Raw genomic sequence first — 23,259 nt, forward strand, 5'->3', positions numbered from 1 at the left:
GAATTTGAATATTTTAACTTTTTAGCATTTTAAAGTAAATTAGTTACCAGTCGTGAAGTGAACTTTCGCAGAGGTGAACAACTTGTGTTTCGCGCGCTCATATGACCTTAGCAGTTGCGAGCGCCGTAAAACCTTATACTACTACTACTACTACAGAGGGTCAAGGCAGATAATAACGTGAGGAGGAAAAGACGACCTTTGTATCGAGACCAAATTTTACATTGTAGTGTTTATTTTTACCGGCGTAATTAAGGCCTATTTTAGCCGTACTTTTAGCACAAACTGTGAGTAATGTGATTGCCTGCCTGTCTGTAGGTTGCATTTTCATGGACTTATAGACAGTTTTAGGCTCTAGAATGTATTTCCCAAGATGAGCAAGTGGATACAGAATAATAATATTGCATAAACAGAAAATCATAAAATTGAAGGAAATATTCCATTCTCACTGCCGACCTTGGCCTTAATTTTTGCAACTTTTCGTCAGGACTCATACTTCTTTTACTTTTGCAGATGCTGAGACTGCAGAGGATGGTAGCGTCATGGAGAATGGCGAAGGGCCAGGGGTCTCTGTGGATACTCAAGCTGCTGAGAATGGAGTGGCTGGAATCACCTTGGATGGTGACAAGGATGAGGCTGAAGGTAGGGTCTCTGATTGTTCAAAACCACGCTTTATACTCGTCCCACGAGCAGTGGAATTGTAGTTGAAGTGGGGGGTCCCCACCGAGCGCCTTATTACCTCTGTGTCACGTGGATCAGCTCCCTGTCGCTGCTTTGTCTGGGCTGACTTAATTTTTGGTACTCTTCAACTTAAAGTTTTATGTGTATTCTTCTACTTCTGGCGATTATCATTTAATGCAGCCAAAGCCTGCATTTCTGCTCTTGAGGAGAGAGACTAAAAAAAGAACGGACATTGTAGCTTGTCTAGCTATTTTGTTAGACGCGCTGAAGTCAGCAATGCTAAATTGTGAATTTTTTTTCCAAATGAGAATGGGAAAAAAAATCAATTTTGAGAAAATGATTGGACAAAAATTGTCCAACTTTTGGGACATAACAACATAACATAAATGGAGATGCTTACAAAAAATGGTATCTGCACAGATTATAGAAAGCCGTATTTTTGCACCTTTATCTATCTGGCACACAATTAACTAATAAATAATTATTTCACATACGACTTTTGTGTCTAATACAATCGTGAATGTCCGCATATTTTCACAAAAGTTATAAAATTTACACTGTGGTCTCTACACAAAAGTATGAATTTATTTAAGTGCCAGAATACATCTGCAATGCAATACATGAAAAGAATCTGTTACACTCCAGAAATTCCTTACTTTTCTTAAAATGCTAAGTCTAGGTTTTGTAAGTTGACTGAAGAATATGACAGGGATTAGTTGTAGGAACTGGGTTTTCAGAATAGTTTCTAATTTGCTAATGACACTGAATCAGTACCAGACATTTCCAGCTATTCTTTCCGTTTCTGTGACCATTTGCAAAGACTGACCACAGTCTGATTTCTTTTCATAAGTGCCCGCGTATATTTCCGACCCAAAAACTAAGAATTAATGTATTAGCTTACTTTGTATATTCCATTCAAGAAGTTTATCTCTACTCATGTATTCACAGGTTTGGTTTTTTTTTTTTGGGGGGGGGGTTAATGGCATATTTTTCTTAGTTTTATGAAGGCAGCTGCAAATTCAGCATAATTCATGAGCAAATGGAGTACCTTACTTCTTTTGGGTACTTAATGGTAAAGCAATGAGCCAGTGCTGTGTGTATTTTGTCCAAAAAATGCAGATGTCCATCTTTCTTCTCTTATAATTTGACTATTGCTACCTATGCAGATTTAAGATTTCTCATGATAAAAGACATGATATTCATAGTCAGTTTAACACAGATTTTGGAGAGATCAATTTAGAGCAAAGGGTTCTGATGGGTCCCAAGTCGGTTTCTTTTGGTTTTGCAAGAGTCAAGGCAATAACACCACCGCCCCACCCCCCACCCCCAACAATGATGAGCCCCACCGAGTTTGCCAAGATCTCTTTCATCATGTCTTTGTTTATGTTGCATTTATCCTGTGACCCCTGTCCTTGACACTGATGCCCTAGGAAAAGGGACTGTCCAAGGCCATTGTACGATTTTTATCTTGCATTTCTCCTCATTTCCAGTTACTATCTCTGTTATCTTTATAAAAGAATAAGTCTATTTGAAAATGGTTACAAAATACAGGCAGAAACCGGGGAAAAAATAGAAAATGTTTTCTCTTTGATGAGTGGAAACCATGTTAGCCAACAAATTGCCCTGTGGTGGTGTATGTCAGTGTCAATGCGTTTTTGTCGAGTAAATAGCAGTCCACCAAGTAAGGCTGTGATTTAGTTAAACTCGTTTTACTGAGAGTGTTCAGACAAGCTTCGTTAATGAGCGCAGTGGAGCCGATAATGGTACAAGTGCTAGTTTGAAGTTACTCATGACATTTTATATGGTAATATAGTTAATAAAAAAATATATATGAAATATTTTGAGTGAAATATGTGTTGTTAAAATTAAGTTCTGTCCTTTCCTTATTAGGTGATGCTGCGGAAGAGGCAGGAGGGGAAAACAAAAAGAAAAAGAAGAGGAACAGGAAAAAGAAAGGTAAAAATTATCTTTTTTCAAGGGTTTCGTTGATACTCTAGCAATATCAATTTGAAGTTTTTTTTGTGTTTTTTAAAATGCAGGTGTTTTTCACGACCACATCGACACAGTTTAAATCATTTAGGAGGCAGGCTTCAACTATAGTCTCCTGTGGGCAACAGTGAAGCACCTAAACACTACACCACAGATGCCAGTCAGCATTGAAGTGAAACTGTACATAATGGCAATAGCTCGATGACATGTTATATGTATGTTTTGTTTTGGGGGGGGGGGGGGGGGGGGGGGTTCTTTTTTACATATGTTTTTTCCTTATTGTGTTGTTTCGCTGATTGTCTCCTTTGTCAAGACATGAGTGTAAGACTCCGCCATATACCATTTTGAAAAATGACGCATGACGGAGTATTTGTTTTATTTTAGTAAATATTTTATGGCACTTGCAACGCAATAAGGTCATATAAGTGCCGAAGATTAGAGGTATTGCAAGGAGAGAGTAACAAACACAAAAAGGGGAGATAAGGACCATAGATGTTTGATAGGAAAGAAGGAGCAAACCTCATCAGAGCACCCTCCAACTACCCAGTGACGGAGTCTTATTACACTGAACAGCCAGTATGATATGGCCTTAGTGGAACTTCCATAAGCTGGCCATTTAAGCATGAAGTGGAAATAATTCCCTCTTTCTTGGATATTTTTCTACTACGACATGCCCTGACTTTCAAAATGATTTGCACTGAATCTAGAAGTATGTTTGTTCTGCATTAGTAATTCTTAAAAATGAACCGCCAACATTTCCTGTGTGGTTTTATCCTGTCATGGTTAAGCATGTAATGTTAAAAACTGGATGTAAGCGCAGTTGTAGAGAGACATCCCAAGTTCAGGAGGTTCAAGAGATTCGAATCAGGGCCCTCCGCTCCGTAGTTAGCATGATACTAACTGGGCTAACGGTGTGCAGTTTCACAGTATCTCTGATGGCTGAAATATGCTACACTGCATAAAATAATAATGAGCATAAGCAGTTATATTAGGTGAAACTTTGAAGCAAATTGAAGAGTTGCTCTGAAATTTGGCATGTTTGTTAATATCAGGAGCTGCAGGTGATGGGTCAGCTGCCTCGGGGGCTAAACAACAAACTGTGCCTCCCTCAATACCCATAGCAGAGCTGTTCCCAGAGGGCAACTATCCTGAAGGAGAGATCTGTGAATACCCAACTGATAAAGACGGGTAAGTAAATTCCATAAGTTTTAGTACAAATAAGTACGTCGCTTTGTTTTGTGATGAGGTAGGCGATCACACTATTGGAGTCTTTCCTCAGCCTGTGAGGTTTTTAGGGGTAGAATGGTAAAAGGGGATGAATGTCGGGTGTTTCGAGACAAGTTTGTTTGGAACAGTTTGAGATATAAGTCGAATATAAAGTTGGGCACAGATAACACGAACAAGCAAAATTGGAGTGGTTGGTTGGTGGGTGCTCTTGTGTTGTTTGGTCCTTTTCCTATCATATATCTATCGTCCATATCTCTCCTCCTTTTATTTGTACGTTACTATCTAGTAACACCTCTAATCTTCGGCACTCATAAAACGCATCTGCACTCGATTTACCCATAGCAACTTAAAGTAAATCTATGGTCTAGATCTAGCTTTTCTACCAATTTTTCCAAGCAATAAAGTCAATCAGATCACCTCGTTTTTCAAGATTTATGTCTACTTTCACATTCATTGCTGCTTATATCCAAAACAAAACCAAAAATATGGTTCGCGTATATTAGCAAACACAAAAATAACTGGCACAGCTGGGGGGTTTTTTGTGGTTGTTTCTCTTTCTTCTCGACACTTAACTTATTTTATCGCAATTTTTCTTAATTGATATTTAACTCTCTGGGCGGTGCTTGCGACATAAGTCGCGCCAGCTTTCCAGTGTAATGGCCGGCGCTCGCAACTTATAGCGCGCCGGTACCCTACGTCATAGGAGGCTTTATTTCTCTTCACCGTAAGGGTACACAAGCAATATAACACCGGCAAACGCTCCGGAAATGAATTTCCTTTGTTTTGTGCGCAAGTTCGGAATCCGTACCTATTTTTTACTACTTTTATGAATCAAATTCCGACTCCGTGTTCTATTCAAATGTTTTGCGCCATCACGATGGATACTTCTTCATCTACACGAGTGACCCAGCGACAATCTAATACAAATATTCAACAATTACTGGATGAAATCTATGATGACTTTGATGGTGAGAGTGAGAGTTCTAGATCTAGTGATGAGATAAGTTTGCCAGTTGTTGATGAATCAAATATTATAGCTCGTGAACCCATTCAACAAGCAGGCACTAACCGTGTGTTCGAAACAGATGAGAATGAAGGATGGATTTGTGAGTCGACTCCACCACTTTTTGAGCCATTTACTGGTCAATCACAAGTAAAAATTCCACTAAGTGATGATCCTCAGCCTTTTGAATTTTTTAGATATTTTATAAGTGAAGAAATAATTCAGGACTGGTGTAACCAAACCAACAATTATGCTGCTCAGAAAGGTGATGTGACATACGAACTACCACCCAACTCCCGTATTCTCAGCTGGAAAGATGTCACCCAAGATGAGATGAGAGCCTTTTTAGCTCTGATAATTGCCACAGGACTCGTCAAGAAAGATGATTTGGATAAATTTTGGTCTACTGATTCGGTCATCCGCACGCCTTTCTTCTCGACGCACATGTTTCTCAAACGTTTTGAGAACATTCTCTCAAATTTACATCTTGTCGACAACAATGATGATGACAAAACTGATCCCTTGTTCAAGGTCCGACCATTCTTTGTCCACCTCGGACAAAAGTTTGTAGATGCATACTCACCGGGACAAAATCTAAGTTTTGATGAAGCTACATGTGCTTTCAAAGGTCAAAGGCCGCCTTCGTTTCAAGGTCTACAACCCTAAAAAACCAGCCATGTTCAGAATAAAAATTTATGAAGTCTGCGAGTCTGAGTCTGGATATTTGTTGGGTATGAATGTTTACACCGGGGGAGAAGCAGAGGAAACTTTTTCGTCTTTGGCTGGTGTATCAGAGGAGTGTTGTACCACTACAAAGCTTGTAGTAGGATTGCTCGCTTACTGTGGACTGCTAAACAAAGGGCACCATGTCTACCTAGACAATTATTACGTCTCATCGGAACTCTTCGATGAGCTGCATTTACTTGGGACTGGTGCATGCGGTACAGTGAGGACCAACAGGAAAGAAATGCCTGATGCCATAAAGAAAAAAGCTGGTATCAAGCTCTCACAAGGAGAAACAATTTTTAGGCAGAGAGACAACTTACTTGCTCTCAGACATGAACAAGCGTGACGTTCATATGCTGTCCACCATCCACGACACAAATCTCGTCACTCTCACCAAAAAGGACCATGAAGGCAACCCGATAGTTAAACCTGAAGTGATTGTTCAGTATGTAAAGAACATGGGAGGGGTGGATCTGAGTGACCAACTTATGAAGAACTATGCGTGCATTCGGCGGTCTGTGAAATGGTGGAGGAAATTTTTCATGCATCTTTTTTGTGCTACATTGTGCAACTCCTACATTTTGTACAAGAAGACAGTGAGAAACCCTGTTGACCACTTCGAATTTAGGAGCCAGATTGTAAAATCTTTGCTGTTGGCTGCACCAGGTAACCCAGGACCCTCCAGTAGTGGCAGAAAGTTATCTGAGGTGCCAGAGAGACTGAACCGAAATTTTCCCCATTTTCCCAAATATTGTGAGCCGAAGCCCGGAGCCAAGCGACAGAAACCAATGAGAGACTGTGTTGTGTGCAATATTCCCAAATCTTCCAGAAATGGCTGTAAAAGGACACAAACATCCTTTGAATGCAAGCACTGCAAGGTTCCCCTCTGCATTCCAGAGTGTTTTGAAGCATTTCACACAAAGTTGGAATACAAACCGAGAAATTAATGGATAATTTCTCGTAGATCAGCAAAAAGTGAGTACAAATATTTTTTTTGCTCACTAAATCTTGTGTTCATGTTATAGTTCATTCATTTCTCTTTATTTTGATGCATGGTGTATGTCTCTATCTTTTATAGTTTTTTTTTAATGATTTTTTTTCTAACACCACTGGGTTACAACAGAATAGCCTCAAAATAATCCGCCGCTGAGGGGAACAACTATAGCCTTGATAATCCACCACCCAAAGAGTTAACAACTTTGATAATTTTTTGTGCTAAGAATAGAGGGAACATGTTATTCATATCATAGGGGATCTTTTATTTCTCTTGGAAAACAGGGAAACGTGGATAAGAGCTTGGCTTTGTACAGTAATACTCGCTGCCTCTATTTACATAGACCGGCCATTGCAAGCGCATGTGGGCCCTACATATATGTACATAGGCCAGGTGAAATGAGTTATAAATTTCTTACTTAAACCAAAACTAAATTCAAAATCAGGGATAGTTTGTATAACAAGCTATTCGCCAATTGGTCCGCTGTATTTTCTTTGTATTGGCAACAATTTTTTCAAAGACTTACTTAGATTTGTCGAACAGATTATCATGAAAAATAAACGATTAAATGTAAAGCACTTGGATTTCCATGAATCTAGTCACGTGAGGGTGGACAGTGGGTTTTGATGGACGACACAGTGTGGCGCTTCATTGGGCCTTATGGTGTGTGAATTGTGTTTTTGTGTGTGTGTGGTTGTTTAATCGTGAAGGTGTAGATCAGGAAGTGTGTATATAGATAACACAAGAGGGGTGAGTGGCGTGTTTGTTACATCATTTTAATCATAATCTAATTTAAGAGGGATTCTATTTCTGTTGAAGGCTCATCAGCAACGCTCTTCTTTTCACAAGTTTTGATGCCAAACAAGGCGCATGCACTATCCATCCTTCTGTCCTTTTATAAGTACCAGGCTCTTTTCACGATGGCAGAGAAGAGAAAACTTTAATTGTCTAACAATACAAACGAGGCATCAGTTTTTAGCAGAGGTTGTCAAGCAGTCCTGCTCTAAGTCAGAAATTAATAAGAGATTTGGCATCCCCAATTCAATGCTTTTCACGTATCTAAGAAATCGAGGTAAAATTGAAAACACCAGCATTAGATTTCACCTTAACAAGAAAGGAGCATGCTTTGCAAAATTTTAGAACATGAAACTGGCATTGTTTTAGCAAACATATGCTGGGTCTCTTCATAACTCTGCTCCCATCCTGATGACTAAAGCAGACAAAATCGCAGAGGAAATTGGCCTTGACTTCATATGCAACACATGATGATTGGACAAGTTCAAAAAGAGACAAGACATCACCGAAAAAGTTGTGTGCTGCGAATCAGTTACAGTGAATCCGTTGTAGTGATATATTTTCCCACCATTGCATTGTTATATTTACCAGCCTTGACTTTCGTGAATGTCTGTTTACTTTTTCATTTTATCAAACATCTATCGTCCTTATCTTTCCTCCTCCTTTTTTGTGTTTGTTACTCTCTTGTAACACCTCTAGTCTTCGGCACTAATATGACCTTATTGTGTTGCAAGTACCGTAAAACTCTTACTAAAACAAACAGGATATGTCAATCACATTTTTCGATCCCCAGTGTATCTGAGTTATGCGGGCCTCATTGTATGTAGATATGTCAGCTTTTTTATTCTGTGTTAAATGTGGAGGGATTTTGTCTAGTTCGGTACAGATATCAGCAGGGCTTGTAATGTTAACATCAACAACACTGCCCATCGTTACAAATTTGGTGGAATCATTAACGATTTTTGTGTACAATTTTACCAAATTACAACTGTAACACCCCTGATTCTGATTTTTAAGAATTTATTTGCCATTCAACTACCGTAACCCCCACACACACACACACACACACACACATACACACACACACATACACTTACGCACACACAAACACCCCCCCCCCCCCCCACACACACACAAAATAAGAAAAACAATCAGACCCCTGCATCACATATAGCTGTCTAGCACCCTCAGTAGTCAAAGCCAGGAGTGAGGAAAGCCTCAGTTTGACATGGTGTTAAGAAATGCCTGTGCTTTTGTCTTGGTTGATAAAGCACATCAAGGAAGCCAGCATCTGGTACACTTCAGTTGTCTATGAATGTAGCTTCAAATATTACTGGAATGTACTGTCAGCCGCAGATAACACAAACACTGGAAAGTCAAAGTCAGGGATGGGGTCATACAATTTGTCATTTCCCATCAGATAAATCTCTTTTGATTTTTTACTATATGGTTTACCCAAACTATGGATGTGTCAAACACATTTGTCTATCCCTAATGATCTATCCGTGCCCAGCAGTATATATTATGTAGGAGATTGCTCTCGTTACAACTTTATAATTTACACTGTGCTTTTGGAAAGTTATAATCCTTTTATAGCAATATTGCCTTGTTTTTCAGCCGAACGGCCATGAACAGAATGACAAGTGAGGACAAAAAGATGCTGGACCAGTCCCACAGCCAGTTGTATGAGGAGATGAGGTTAGCGGCGGAAGCCCATAGACAGGTACTGTTGATTAACAAAAGTCTCAAGCATCTGACTATGAGAATGTGTTTTGTTGGAGCTGTAGTGCTTTTGAAGTTATTCCCATACATGAAGGGGTTCATTCCCTTTTTAAAAACTGAGGAAGCTTGTCACAATCTATCGTGTGCAATTTTGTTATAGTCACAATTTTTTACTGTCTTTGAATGTTTCAAAATCTGGTTAAATTGAGTGACCACATGCTAAGAGTTATTGAAATGCAGAACAATGAACTTTATTACTACTTATCTGTTTTTGTTACCGATCGAGAAGCTTGTTAGCTGTCACCTTTTCACCCTGTGCTATAGTAGAATGATGTCTTTAAATACAGGGCAAGAAGGGAGTTGCTCTATATATTGGAAACAACTTTAGATCCAGTGAGTCCCTGAGAGTTTGTCAAGTCCTGTGTGTTCTTTCTTCTCTTTTCTTTCAGACACGTCAGTACATGAAGTCTATCATCCAGCCAGGGATGAAGATGTTTGACATTTGGTAATTTTTTTTTCTTCCTTTTATGTTTGTATTATATTCTTAGAATCAAATTTTGATACAACGTTTGATAAAGAGAAGTGGGCCCCCTTACCCAGAACTTACCAGTAAGATGCCCTGTAAAAAGTTCAGCTACAGTCCTCATGGTAAACTGCCAGGCCTAAGGATTGGCATGGTTTTGAATAGTTTGAAAAATGGAAATTTAGTGAGCCCCCGGAGATACCTGGGGAAAAAGGATTTGATGTTTAAACGATTTTTTTCTTCAAACTTTTGTATTACATTGATAAGACTCTTTGTTTAGATCTCTTTCATGGTATTCGGCCATTCCTAGTGCAGACTGCCAGTATCGTGGGGAAAAAAAGTTGAAGATTGAACCAGGAGTATTGAGTTGCTGCAAACTTCTTTGAAAGTGGTAGTGTGTTGGGTAGAATAACCATTGCTCTTTTCATTGTGTACTTGGGAAGACAGTGAGGTATTGCATCATGGAAGCAAGACTTTGCAAAGAAAACAAGAAATTACAGTCAAACCTCATTATACCGCCACCCTTGGGACGGGCTTGAAGTTGGCGGAACAGGAGGGTTGGCGGTTCAAGGGGGTTCCTTTGTTGCATAGCCCCGATTGCCCATTGTCAAGGAACATGATTCTGCTGTGCATCTGTGGGGGGGGGGGGGGGGGGGGGGTTAGTAGCAAAGCCAATCCCAATCGTCGCCATATCCGCTACCTATATTTCTAATATTTTCTATGTGCAAAAACGTAACAAAAAAGACTACTTTTTAAGACAGAAAAAAATTCATTAAAAAGTTATTTTATATATGCGATTTTCAGAATTCAAAAAGTATTGCAATTTGCACACCAGTGTTTATCACATAAGCTTATCAGCACGGTAGAATAATGATTTTGAAAAAAAATCTTTCCCACTTTTTATGGGTGATATACTTGCACATGGACATGTATTCAGAGCCGAGTCTTCTCTCTCTCTCTCTCTCTCTATTTCTATGTCTTTCTCGTGGAAGAAAGATTATCAAGTAGCCAACCAGTGGGTGTGTTCTCCGTTTGCTGTCAGTTCGCTGGCAGTATGGCGGGGTGAATTTTCATTAGTTAAATAAGGACCGAACAACTCAGACAGTTGGCAGATGGCAAAATACTAGGCCTATGTTTATAAAGACATTCCTTTTGTATCTGTACCTGGTCTGCACTTGTATAGTTAATTCCAGTCACCATAAAGGGTATACCATAAGAAGTGCTGAGCTGTCTTTTAGAAGTGGTAAGCTTTATGAGTGTTTTTGTCTGCTGTAATAGGTGGAAAAGATTCTGGCAGTTGGGGGGGGGAGGAACACTGTCTAAAAAGGGCTCCAGCAACCTGATAATTGTTACAGTGTCCTAAAAGCAAGGTTTGAGAGACTCCTTAAAGACAAAAGATTCTTTTTTCTTTTGTGTCACAGTGAAGAGTTGGAGGCCACAGCACGCAAGCTGATCAGGGAAAAGGGCTTGGAGGCTGGGCTGGCTTTCCCAACTGGCTGCTCTCTAAACCACTGTGCTGCCCATTACACGCCCAATGCTGGGGATCAGACTGTTCTTGGTTATGATGATGTCTGCAAGATTGACTTTGGAACACACATAAATGGTGATGCCTACTGTCTTTTCCTGTGAATTTTATAGATTTTCCTTATACAATTTGTGCTTGAAAATCAATTATATTGTTTCTGATCTTTCTTTTTTTTGTTTAGGCCTTGATATAAGTTTATTGTTCGTTTGTGAGTTGGGTTGTTGTTTTTTGTTTCTTGGTTTTTTTAAAGGGGGGTTGAAAGGTTGTACTCTCTTTAGAAGGCCATCACACATCTTATTTGATTGATCTGTGTTCATTTAGAAAAACATATGTGTTGCACTTTTGCTTTTTTTTTTAACATGGAGGTGGGAACGAGTGTACTCCTGGTTTGAGTTTGGGGTGGTAGTAGTGCTGGTAAGAATTTACTTGTAACTTTTCTCTTTGGATCTTTACTTTTACAGGTCATCTGGTAGACTGTGCCTTTACACTCACCTTCAACCCCAAGTATGATGAGCTGCTGAAAGCGGTAAAAGATGCGACTAACACGGGCATTCGAGAGGCAGGTATTGATGTCAGGCTGTGCGACATAGGGGAACGAATCCAGGAAGTGATGGAGTCTTATGAGGTCGAGCTGGATGGAAAAACCTATCAAGGTGAGGAAAACTGAGAGTAAAAGGCTTGTAAATGAGCCTAGATAAAGTAAAAGTAGAGATCAGAATGGAAGATCAGCCTTTTTTCTTTGAGTCCACGCTAGACTGTCTGTCTTGCTTTTTGGCATCAAAGTATCAAATCCTCCTGATTTGTTGAGTGACATGTTATGTTAAGGAAATATTGCTACTGTCTGGTAATAACCATAGTATATATAGATCTAAGTTTTTGAGAAAAATAAATGTGCTGTAACAGTTAACCTCGGAAATAACTTTTGCAACAAGTGCTGAAAACAATTTAGTAGTCTGTATAACTTAATTGTACTCATTACTGTATTAGGAAAAAAATCAGATCAGTTGTTTAAAACTTACAACTAACCTGTAAAGGGAGAGAAATAGAGGTGGGTGGTTGGCGGGTGCTCTGGTGTGGTTTGCTCCTTCTTTCCTAACAAACATCTGTCGTCCTTATCTCCCCTCCTTCTTTTTTATGTTTGTTACTTTCTTGTAACACCTCTAATCTTCTGGCGCTCATATGACCTTATGCAGTTGCGAGCGCCGTAAAACCTCTACTAAAACAAAACAGGATTTATATGACCTAATTGTACCATAAAAACTCTTCCTAAAGAGAAATAGAGACAGGTGTCTGTAGGTTCTTGTGTTGCCTCTTCCTCAGTGTTTCAGATGGAGAACTGTGTGGACAATTATTCAGCTATACTCTTTTGTAATTTTGGTTAAAAACAGCTGCTCATGAATTGCTATGGACTGATTTTTTTCTTTGGAAAGGTTATGCAAAATATGGATTAGGAACAATCTTGTCAGTTTGTCAGTGTTTTTGGCAGCTGGATGTTTCTGAGTGTTCTAGGGTCTGCTGCGGTAATAATGAATGCACAGAGCATAGTGCATGCTGTAGAGTGTGGATAGGCGTTACATAAATGCAAATAATATAATCATCATTATTATAAACCCTATCCGTATGTCGTGTTTTACTATCGTATCCATACAACGTGGAGAACTCTGTGCCACCACTTTCCAAAGAGGAAATTTACTCGTTAATCCGATCGGTACGCTTTGCATAGCAGTCTGTAAAAATTATTTTTGAGAACTACTGAAAGTTTCAAAGAGATCTTCGTACTAGAAGTACAGTCAAACCTGTATAAGACGGAATCGCAAGAGAGCCAGAAAAAATTCCATCTTAAGACATTTTCCGTCTTAGACAGGGGAATTTAGGGGAAGATGGAAGCAGGGCTGCCTAAATGTACCGATTTTTCAGGTTGATACTGATTTTGGGCCTGTTCTACCACCGTACCGATAAGGTGTCAAAACTACCGGATTTGCGATGGGTACCGAAAGAAGAGGAAAAAAACCTCCATTTTGCAGTACTTCCATGCTTCCATTCTTCTTTGTTTTTGCGGAAATTTGTACATTTCGAAAGTTTGGTATTTCCTCCCTGCGTTAAAGAAAAAGAGAGAGAGAGAGAGATCAGCACCGGCCTCCGTAACTTGTCAGATATCTACGGCAACTTTTCGGCAGCAAGTTGTATTAGAAACTGCCAGATTGCGCATTCGTACCCTCGACCATTGTCTATCTGTGCTGTTCGGTGGGCAATAGTTTTTCACGTGCATATCGGCTAAAATCTGTCTTCTCACGATAGATAATCTTCTTCCTTCTTCATATCGCATGGGACTGCTGGAATCTGAAGGAAAAAAATTCGCTGAGACCGGAGAAAATGCACAAAGTCCTCGCAACCAAATCTGAAAAGGCTACTTAGACCTGCATGTTTGCCGACAGTCGTCTGAAATCCGACAATCGCGACCCGACCCGCGAACCGGCCGATGCTATCGCTAGGCCCACCTGTATCAGTCAATGTGCGAAGTGCGAGGCCTGGCCGACTGCCAGCGCCCCCTTTTCCTCCCGTCGGCTTTGTCGGCACTTTTCGTTTTCGTGCCGACCGCCGACGTGCGCTCCGCCGACTGCCGACGTCGGCGTTTCCGACATAATTGTCGGAACCCGAGTAGAAATGCGAATACGAAAAAGGACGACGAGCTAAATTATCTACTTTCAGTTTCGTGCTCGAGCGGCCATTTTGAATTTCGTTTGTTGACAAATTCAATTGTTGAGATCGTGTGGATTCATTCACTCACTTGACTTGTTCTAATAGAATCTAGATCTAGATCTAGATTTATATAGATCATTATAGACCTCAATGAAGGATTCATATTCCAATTCTATTGTGTCAAACCCTATCGTAGTCATAGGTTGTGCTGTAATATTAATGTTGGTAAAAAGCATTTCATCAGGTGCGTGAATTATTTAGAATCTAGATTATACTCAGCTGAGTCCCTCTTTTCGGAATCGGATGCGGATTTCTAGTTCAAGGCCTATTCCTATTCACTTGTTCTACAAGATATCGATCTAGATTTATTTAGATTACTAGATCTAGATCTATATATCGTCGGCGGAGAATTCTAACTGTCCAACTCCGATTTCGTAAATTTTACAGGAGAGACAAAAAACTGAATTCAAAGGCTCTTAGTCTTAAGGGGATTTACTGTCTTTAAATGTGCTAGACTGGAATACATGACTCTACTTTTAAGTATTTAAAACAAAATTGCCGAAATTTTATTATTTTAAGTCCTAAACCAGAGTTATACGGATAGACTGCTCAGTTTTGGATTTCTAACCGTCCAAGTGTCGACGAACGAATTGTTCGTTTAGAATTCTCCAACCCGGCGGGGAAGCCACGCGCTTCGTTACGTCTAACTCAGTCATCGTGACACGTTAGTGTTACCGAACAACTCGAAATGACTACACCTGCAGTCAATTCAATAGGAAACCTACTATAAGTTTTAATTAGTACTACATAGTACTGTAGATCTAGAATCTGACAATAATACTTTTATTATATCTAAAACTGAACGTCGCACTTTATTTCCACATAATTCTAATTAGGCAATGGGCTTGTCGACAGATTAAGTGCGTCGTTAAGTTTTTACTATTAAGCTACTATTTGATCCTCCAATCTCAAGGAAATTGTGAGAAGGATTGGTTTCTTGTCTAGCTTCAAGAGAGAGAGAGAGAGAGATTGAGAGAGAGAGATTGAGAGAGAGAGAGAGAAGGGGGGAGGGACTGAGAGAGAGAGAGGGGGGAGGGGTCTGAAAGAGAGAGAGAGACAGAGAGAGAGAGAGAGAGATTGAGAGAGAGAAGGGGGGGGACTGAGAGAGAGAGAGGGGGGGGAGGGGTCTGAAAGAGAGAGACAGAGAGAGAGAGAGAGAAAGAAAGAGAGAGAGAGAGAGGGGGGGGGGCAGAGAAGAATTTCCGTATACGAATTGTCTTCATGGAGCTTCTTTTATGGCTACTTTTTTCCTGTTTGAAGTGCAGATTCTGTCGCAGTGCTTGCTCTCTAGTCACTAGCATAATAGTTCTTTCATTTATCCTTTTCCTCCATGTTTTCTTGTCATCGCTTATTTCTTCACAGATGCTGACATCTACTTCAAGCTTAGGTAATCTGTTTTTGCAGATGTCTTTGTACCTCAGTTTTGACCTTCCCCTTGGTCTCTTTCCATGGGCAAGTTGACCATAGAGAAATTGCTTCGGAATCCGGTTGTCGTCCATTCTCTTGACACGGCCCAGCCATCTCAATCTTCTTAAACACAGGATTATTTGTAGGGTTGATTCATTATGAGCGACAACAGCAGCATCACCGGCAAAGAAAAGGTCTCGTATTCTTGTTTGGTTTGTTGATGTTGGTCTTGGCTCGAAGTTGAGCAAGATTGAAAAGGGACCCATCAGTTCTCCAGTGGAAGAAACTGAAATGCTTCTAACTCTAAAAAACATGATTTAACTTGGTTGGAAGACTCTAGAAGTAATATGATTTTTTTTTAAAGCTCAACTAAACCTCATATAATGCATCTCCACCTAATGTATGGCCTAATTAAATAACACATTTTACATGAAAGTCATCAAGATGAGGTATGCCATAGCAGCATCCAGTGTCAACAGGAATGAATTATCCTCTTGTCCAAGCACCATTATGACGCTTTAAAATGCTCTACCCAATGAAGCTAAAGCTCTGGTTAGCTAAAAATTAACTACATAAACCAAAACACAAAACACTGCATATCAAGTTAGACTTAACCGTGGGTTTTAACTTGCGCACTGGTGACGTACTCAGTTCTAGATTGTCATAGAACTTGTGGTAGTCAGATGGCACAACAGACTTCATTTCTTGCATGTGTTATTAAAGTTCTCTATGGACGAATCAAACTTTCTACCCTGGTACAAAGGCAGTCCCTTCATGTCTTTATGGAGAATGTCTGTGGGCTCGCCGCGCTTCAAAGGCAGATGTGACCAGTCATCATCAAATCTCAGTTTGTATTTAATTTGACCATCTGGTGTGAAAACTCTGATTGGTTAGTTTGATGAAATCAGAAAAGATACAATGAGTCAAATACTTGACTACATATGGCTTCACTTTCCTACTTTCTTCCATTAGCCTGACATAATCAGCTGTGTAGTAGATGTGCTGTGAGCACTGTCCAACTCCATCTGTGTATAGTCCTTCTCTAGGAATTTTAATGTTACAGTTTTACCTTTGACAGAGCTGAAATGTAACAGTGCAAAACTCATTGTGACTTTGCAGTTCTGATACAACCACATCCATCTGAATATAATGATTTGGAGTCAAATCAGATGACAAAAAATCAACCACACAAGGAGCAAATTTATGTGCAGTCAGAGCACCTTCGAATTCATTTGAGACATAACATACACTACCCCCCCCCCCCCCCCACATACACACACTCATACTTTTCTTTATACAAACGGCGGTGCACTGCCTGTAAGCTCTGGAAAACAGGTTCCAAGTATAATTTACTGGAGTCCCTCGGCAATAGTGAGACGGCAACTTGGGCAGATCACGAAGAAACTGTTTAAGTACCTTTGATGCTGTAGTCTCCTCCCTAACCCTTTTTCTCTGAACTGGAACCTCACCCTCTGCTACACCCAACCCAGATGTAAGAACGATGTGAACACACTAGTAACAAAGTACAGGACTTAAGAAGAAAGCCGTGCACACTTTTACTCTGGTCCCATTCACTCGCAGATGGTACTTCATGGACCACGATCTTCTGCTTTCTCTTTCCTTTTTCTCCACAGGCTCGACACAGTCGACCAACCCTTTAACAAAAGCAGCCTTTTCTGATTTTACATTTTATTTATAATCAAACGCCTCCTTCAGAGCAAAACGTTATCGCCGTGTTCCACAATGACGGGCTACCTAAACGAATTAGACGGTTAGAATTCTTCAGTCACGGAAGTCAGTCGGAATATACGGTTAGAATTTCTCTTTAAAACAAGACTTTTGTTTGTCAAAATTGTTCTAGATTTTAATAGGACATAGCCATTCGTCATGTAGATCTATTTTCAGGAAAAAAGAATTTTATTTATAATCAAACGCCTCCTTTAGAGCAAAACGTTATCGCCGTGATCCACAATGGCGGACTACCTAAACGAATTAGACAGTTAGAATTCTTCAGTCACGGAAGCCAGTCTGAATATACGGTTAGAATTTCTCTTTGAAACAAGACTTTTGTTTGTCAAAATTGTTCTAGATTTTAATAGGACGTAGCCATTCGTTATGTCGATCTATTTTAAGGAAAAAAGCAATTCGAGAAAATTTCGAGTTAGACGGTTAGAATTCTCTGCCGACGATATGGTATGGAGGATTCATACTCCAATTCTATTGTGTTATTGTATCAAACCCTATTATAATAGCAATGTAGATGTGTAGGCCATTATGCATGCTCTTTGTTTTGGAGTGGATTTTTTTGGGGGGGGGGGGTTCATTTTGGACTTGTGCTGGCCTTTTTACATGAGGCCCGTTGCAGGTTCTTTTTTGGGGTAGGCCTAGGGTTAGGGTTAGGTCTCTTCTTTATTGTGTTTGTTGGGGTGGTCGCTCGTTACTCGGAAAAGTCCTTCCTTATGACACCCACAAAATTTAAGCTCTTATTGGGGGGGGGGGTGCGCGCAAAATTTTCAGACAATCTGGTTGAGGCTCACATGCAGGTCTAGCTACTGAGTTCATATTTTACCGGCCGCGTTTGTGATAATTACGTTCGGCTTTCCCCAGTCCGAGAGTACGTTCCACGCGAATAAGCGGCTATGGCGGCAGGCGGAAGTGTAGGTGTAATACTAAAACTTCATCGGGAAAATCAAAATCTACTTTCGTTTACCGCTCAGAATTTTACAATGATAGTTTGTTAACGTTAGATTTACCGTTAATAAAAATTTGTAACATGCAGTTTGTGCATAAAAAACACAGTGTCTCTGTACAAATTAAATCGATATTCTCGCTGATGTCACTATATCTATAATGACAAAAAAAGGAAGAAAAAGAAAACAAGCGTCCTCCGATTTCTAGATTGTCGGGCCCGTCATCGTGACCGGTCAGTGAGCCTGTGCGCGTTGGCATCGTATGAGGACAGCATGAGTAAGGGACGCCGGCGGTGTTTGGGTAGTCTAAGTTCATTCAAAGTAGGAGCGTTGCAGAGCTTCAGAGTTGAGGGGAGGTGTTTGAGGCAATAAAGTCTACGACAGTAGGATAAGGCCGCGGTGCAAGAAACTGATGCTAAAATAAAAACGATAAGTGGAATTTAAGTGGTTTTGACATTTGACAGTCGAGTGCGTAAATGAGGGAACATTAGAGCACAGGCTTGATGATTGTATCTTCAAGGTTGGTGTTTCCGGATTTGTCATTGATGACAAATTGAATAGTGGCAATGAGGAAATGCCATTTTCAACCCTCGGAAAGCTCTATGTTGGATGCCTATGCATCATGTTGGCTTGTTGCTGATTAACTCTTATCCTGCGTCTGTGCCCAGATGCGTATCTTATCAGCAACCGATTACGTCGGACGTGCCGGGCAGGCCGCCGGGGTCACTCAGTGTGTACTGTTGGTGTACAGCGCGCGCGCGGGGAAACGTGTGTTTTCGCCATGAATACCGTGGGAGTGTGTTAACCGATGATGAAAATTACGCTCTATCCTTCATAGCTTTCTATTTATAAAGTGTTACTAACACATGAATAACCTCCTTTCACAAGCTGAAAAGACATTACGAGTAGTTACGCCCATTCGAATAACCTTTCTGGACGCTCTTGTTGTTATGAATGACCTGAGGTTCAAAAGGGGATAATTTAGGTCAATTTCCGAATGTTTTACACTCAAAATGTTCTTTGTACCTGCACAATGATATTCAAAACTACCAAACAAGCTTATGTTTTATCAGGTAGTATCATTTCATACAAAATCAAGCTCATTTGAAATATTTTGTATAGAAAAATGGAAGTCTTGTTTCCTGACTATCCTTTCGAGCTCCTCATGTCTAAGTGGGTCAATTTCTTCTATAATTTCATTGGACGAACATCTAGAACTACCAACTTTGCATGTTTTGAATGAGACGTATGCCTCGATTACGAACCAACGCAGGCGGTTCTAGAGGAAGGCCACAAACGCACACAAACTCAAGCAGACTTACGCACACACACTTGACCTGCGTGAATGGGGATCCGACTCGGGACCCGAATGACACGTAAGAGGATGCGCGTGCGCTGAGCCAGGAGCTACACTGATTCGGGACCAGAACGTAGGCGAGGTGCCGAAATAGGCTTATCGGGCTACATAAACCCGGCTCCTGCAGGATGAGGGTTAAAAACTGGTACTGTGATATAGAATTTTGAAAAAAAAATATATACTTAGTCCATGATGCAGTGATTCACTGATTGCCAGGTTTTCAGCATCACTACATCCCACGCTCTCACAGTCCTTCCAGCTCCAGCTCTCAGTACACGCTCTCTTTTATTTTCACTTTTTGCTCTGCCGTAAGCATAACTATAAAGGTTTTATAAATTAGTTTTGTCTTGCATGCTTTTTAAAGTCCGTGACTGCTGAAACCAAACATGGTTTTGGCAGTTGATGTTCTTCTTGCCTCTCCTCAGGCCCAGATCAGGATTCATTTTGTATTTTTAGGGTCAAACTAGTTAATATTAATTGTCTGTCATACCTAAGTCACAAAGGACTTATCTGTGTCCTATGCTAGTGACGGGAAATATGTTTTAATATAGTTTCTATCGGTATGGGCTAGCGGTTTTGAAGTCATTTTGGCAGTCACCCTGCGCTCAATTCCAGATTCAATACTGAATGATAGGTGCCTTGAACGATAGTCCATAAATGCTTTTTTTTTTAAATCTCACCTCATTTCATACACACAGTTCATCTTAACTTGTGCACACCCAAACACCCCCTTGCCCTCCCCACATATATAAACACACACGAGAGCATGCGCTCATGCACACACAGACATACACACAGACACACACACACACACATGTGCATGTACAAACAAGTTTTCAAAATATACTTACCCAATATCACGGAAAGCAGGCGCGTTGTCTTTGCACTACCTGATTTTGGGCCAAACTACCTGAAACTGACTTTCTGGATCGATAACAACTACAACCTGAAACTGACCCTGAATCTACCTGAAATAGGAACTTTGAGGAAGGCAGCCCTGTGGATGGGGGGTTCAAAAGCCCAGCCGGTGGGATCAAGGATCGCTTGCCCGATCGTCAAGCAGTGGTCAAAACTTCACACCTTTCAATTGCTATCCTGTCTGATAATGACATGCGTCAGTCTTACTTATCCAATTACCACCAGTGTTTGCCTTTCATAGGACCACTGTTTGACCTGTTAAAAACGGAAACGTTTGAACATCTCCTTTGCTTCCACCCCTAACCCAACCCATTGGTATAACAAGCACAGTCAACCAATGCTACCCCTCACTGCCATCATTTAACATCGATTCGAGGAACTCTTTTCTCGGTTGGCCGTACCAGGGCGGCAGGCATTGGTCAAACTAATTTCACACCTCTGGCTTCTGGCTACCAAGGAAAGTTTCTGTAATGGCTCGCTACTCGAGCACTCTCACGGGCAGTCTTGAGATTTCAAACCCACACCACCCTGACCATCTGCATCGCTCAAGGCTCACATGATGGGGTAACATCTACCCCCAAATTGTTCCCCTTCCTCGCCCAGCGGCATGGCCATGGCGTTAAGTTTAGAGCCGGCGGAACCAAATTTGCTAGTTTTGTTTCAAATCAGGGCTGAGCCGGCAAAGCATTTTCCGTCTATGACAGGTGAAACCCTCAGAAGGGAGCGGATTTTTCTTTCCGTTTCCGCGTAGGATAGGTTTCCATTTAATACAGGTAATTTAAAGAGGAATATTCCAAGGGGGGAGCGGGGAGCTTCCGTTTTATACAGGTTTCCGTTAAGGCAGGTTTGTCTGTATTCTAAAATGTGAAGAATTCAACCCCGGGGATACAAAATGACCCCAGAGTGTATGGATAGGGTTAAATATGTTGTTGTTTCCTTTGTTGAATGAATCATTTCAAGTGTGGGGATGATTTGAGTTTGGGTACATTTCAGTGTAATGCTATACTCAAGTAGCTCTCTCTCTTTTCTCCCCACAGTGAAAGCAATCAGAAATCTGAATGGTCACTCTGTGGGTCAGTACAGAATTCATGCTGGCAAAACAGTTCCTATTGTCAAAGGTGGAGAAGCTACCCGCATGGAGGTTAGTCTTGCTGTGAGATGTTTTGTTGATGTTATCAGGCATTTCACAGTCGAAACTGCTCAGACAGCCGCCCATTGTCGATGGAAAAATGGCCGTCTTACACAGTGTCATTTTTTATGGAAAAAATACAAGGGAAGAAATGGGAAATGACCATTTGTACAGGTGGTTGTCTTGGACCGATGGCCATAGAGCAGGCTCAACTGTACTTTCTTTGGGGTTTCATAATATTTTATTTTATTTTATATCTTGTACCGGGGGGGGGGGGGTGTCCTGAAATTGGTTTTTGTATTCTATCCTTTAGTTTCTTGTACACTTCATTTTGTTCTTTCAAGGGACTTTGGGGATTTTCTTTAAGAAGCTTAATCATTGTTTTGCAATAAAGGACAAACAAGGTATTCCATGAAAACTGAACACATTCGACTTGAACTCATTCAAAAACGAAAAATCTTTATGGGGCCCTTACCTGTCCCCGTCGTTTTATGCAAGAAAAATTCTGAAATTGTGCAAACTGAGCCCAAAAATGAGAAATTATGCAATTCTCTTAGTTTTAACAAAGAATAATAAAGGAAAATAATCAGAAATGATGCAAAAAAATGATCAAATTTTGCTGAATTATGCGGGGTGCATAAAACCACGGGGACTGCCTTACTCCGTAAATTTGACGTTAATTCACAATCTGTAGACTAAACAGGTGCATAAAATTCACATCCTGCAAGGTGCAAAGTAAAAGTCAACAGATTTTACGAGACGTGATTGAGTAAAGAGAAGCACATCGACATGATGACAGTCATTTAATACAAGGAGAAGAGTAAGAAAGGCAGACAGAAAGGAAGAAAAAAAGGAGGGGGGGGGGGAGAAGGACATACGAGTACCACCCTCCAACCACCTGGGATTTAACAAGATGTCAAGCAGGTTTTGTGCTGTTTTATATTCCCACCCTGATTTTTTTTCCCTCCCTTTTTGCTTTGTGGGTGATTGGCGAGTGTTCTGGTGTGGTTTGCTCCTTCCCTATCAAACAACTGTTGTCCTTCTTTTTGGTGTTTGTTACTCTCTTGTAACACCTCTAATCCTCAGCACTTGTACAACCTAATTGTGTTGCAAGTGCTGTAAAACTACTCTTACTAAAATAAGTAAAACAAACTTTTTGCTTTCCAAGGAAGGAGAGGTGTATGCAATAGAAACCTTCGGCAGCACTGGCAAAGGTCACGTCCACGATGACATGGAAACATCACATTACATGAAGAATTACGAGGTCGGCCATGTTCCCCTCAGGTGAGTCTCTTTCTCTAGAAATGTAAGGCCCCACACAAACTATATAAGTTTCCTCTCGTGGCACAGTTCTGAGTATGCAAATTAAACAGTTTTTGCCCATTCATCTCTTTTCACCACCTAGTGTTTGCAGAGCCTTCCTTAACACCAGACCTGCCACTTTAAGAAATCTAAAAGTCAGAGGGGAAAATCGGGATCTACGACAAATCAGCGAGGTGACTGCCAAGCTGACTTGTAAATTTTCAATGGGTGTCCATAAATACGTCCATATACAGGATGATCCAAAAAAATAACTGTACAACTTTTTTTGTGAATATCTCGCATAAAATGTGTACTAAAATGTTGTAATTTGGAACAGATAACATTAATTCAAAAGGAATTTGTTTGACATAAAATTCACAAAGAAGAAACTTATTTTAAAAAACGAAAAAAAATTTTCTATAAAAAAAACACCTATAAATCAGTGCTTCCAGTTTTCCGCAAATGGAAAAATTTCTGTGAAAATTTGTTCTCGAATAAATAATTTTTAAAAAAT

General features: G+C 40.4%; 1 protein-coding gene across 1 annotated transcript in view; it reads left to right on the top strand.

The window, feature by feature from the left end:
• Window positions 1–23,259, top strand: part of LOC101855646 (methionine aminopeptidase 2) — a 37,015-nt gene that overhangs the window by 10,157 nt on the left and 3,599 nt on the right. The window contains exons 2-10 of the mRNA XM_005099276.3: window positions 511–639; window positions 2,569–2,634; window positions 3,720–3,855; window positions 9,030–9,135; window positions 9,584–9,639; window positions 11,079–11,260; window positions 11,644–11,835; window positions 21,352–21,455; window positions 22,612–22,727. Coding sequence (XP_005099333.1) covers window positions 511–639; window positions 2,569–2,634; window positions 3,720–3,855; window positions 9,030–9,135; window positions 9,584–9,639; window positions 11,079–11,260; window positions 11,644–11,835; window positions 21,352–21,455; window positions 22,612–22,727 — 1,087 coding nt within the window. The remainder of the gene's footprint in view (window positions 1–510; window positions 640–2,568; window positions 2,635–3,719; window positions 3,856–9,029; window positions 9,136–9,583; window positions 9,640–11,078; window positions 11,261–11,643; window positions 11,836–21,351; window positions 21,456–22,611; window positions 22,728–23,259) is intronic.

Source organism: Aplysia californica, unplaced genomic scaffold (assembly GCF_000002075.1).
Source record: "Aplysia californica isolate F4 #8 unplaced genomic scaffold, AplCal3.0 scaffold00208, whole genome shotgun sequence".
Lineage (NCBI taxonomy): Eukaryota > Metazoa > Mollusca > Gastropoda > Aplysiida > Aplysiidae > Aplysia > Aplysia californica.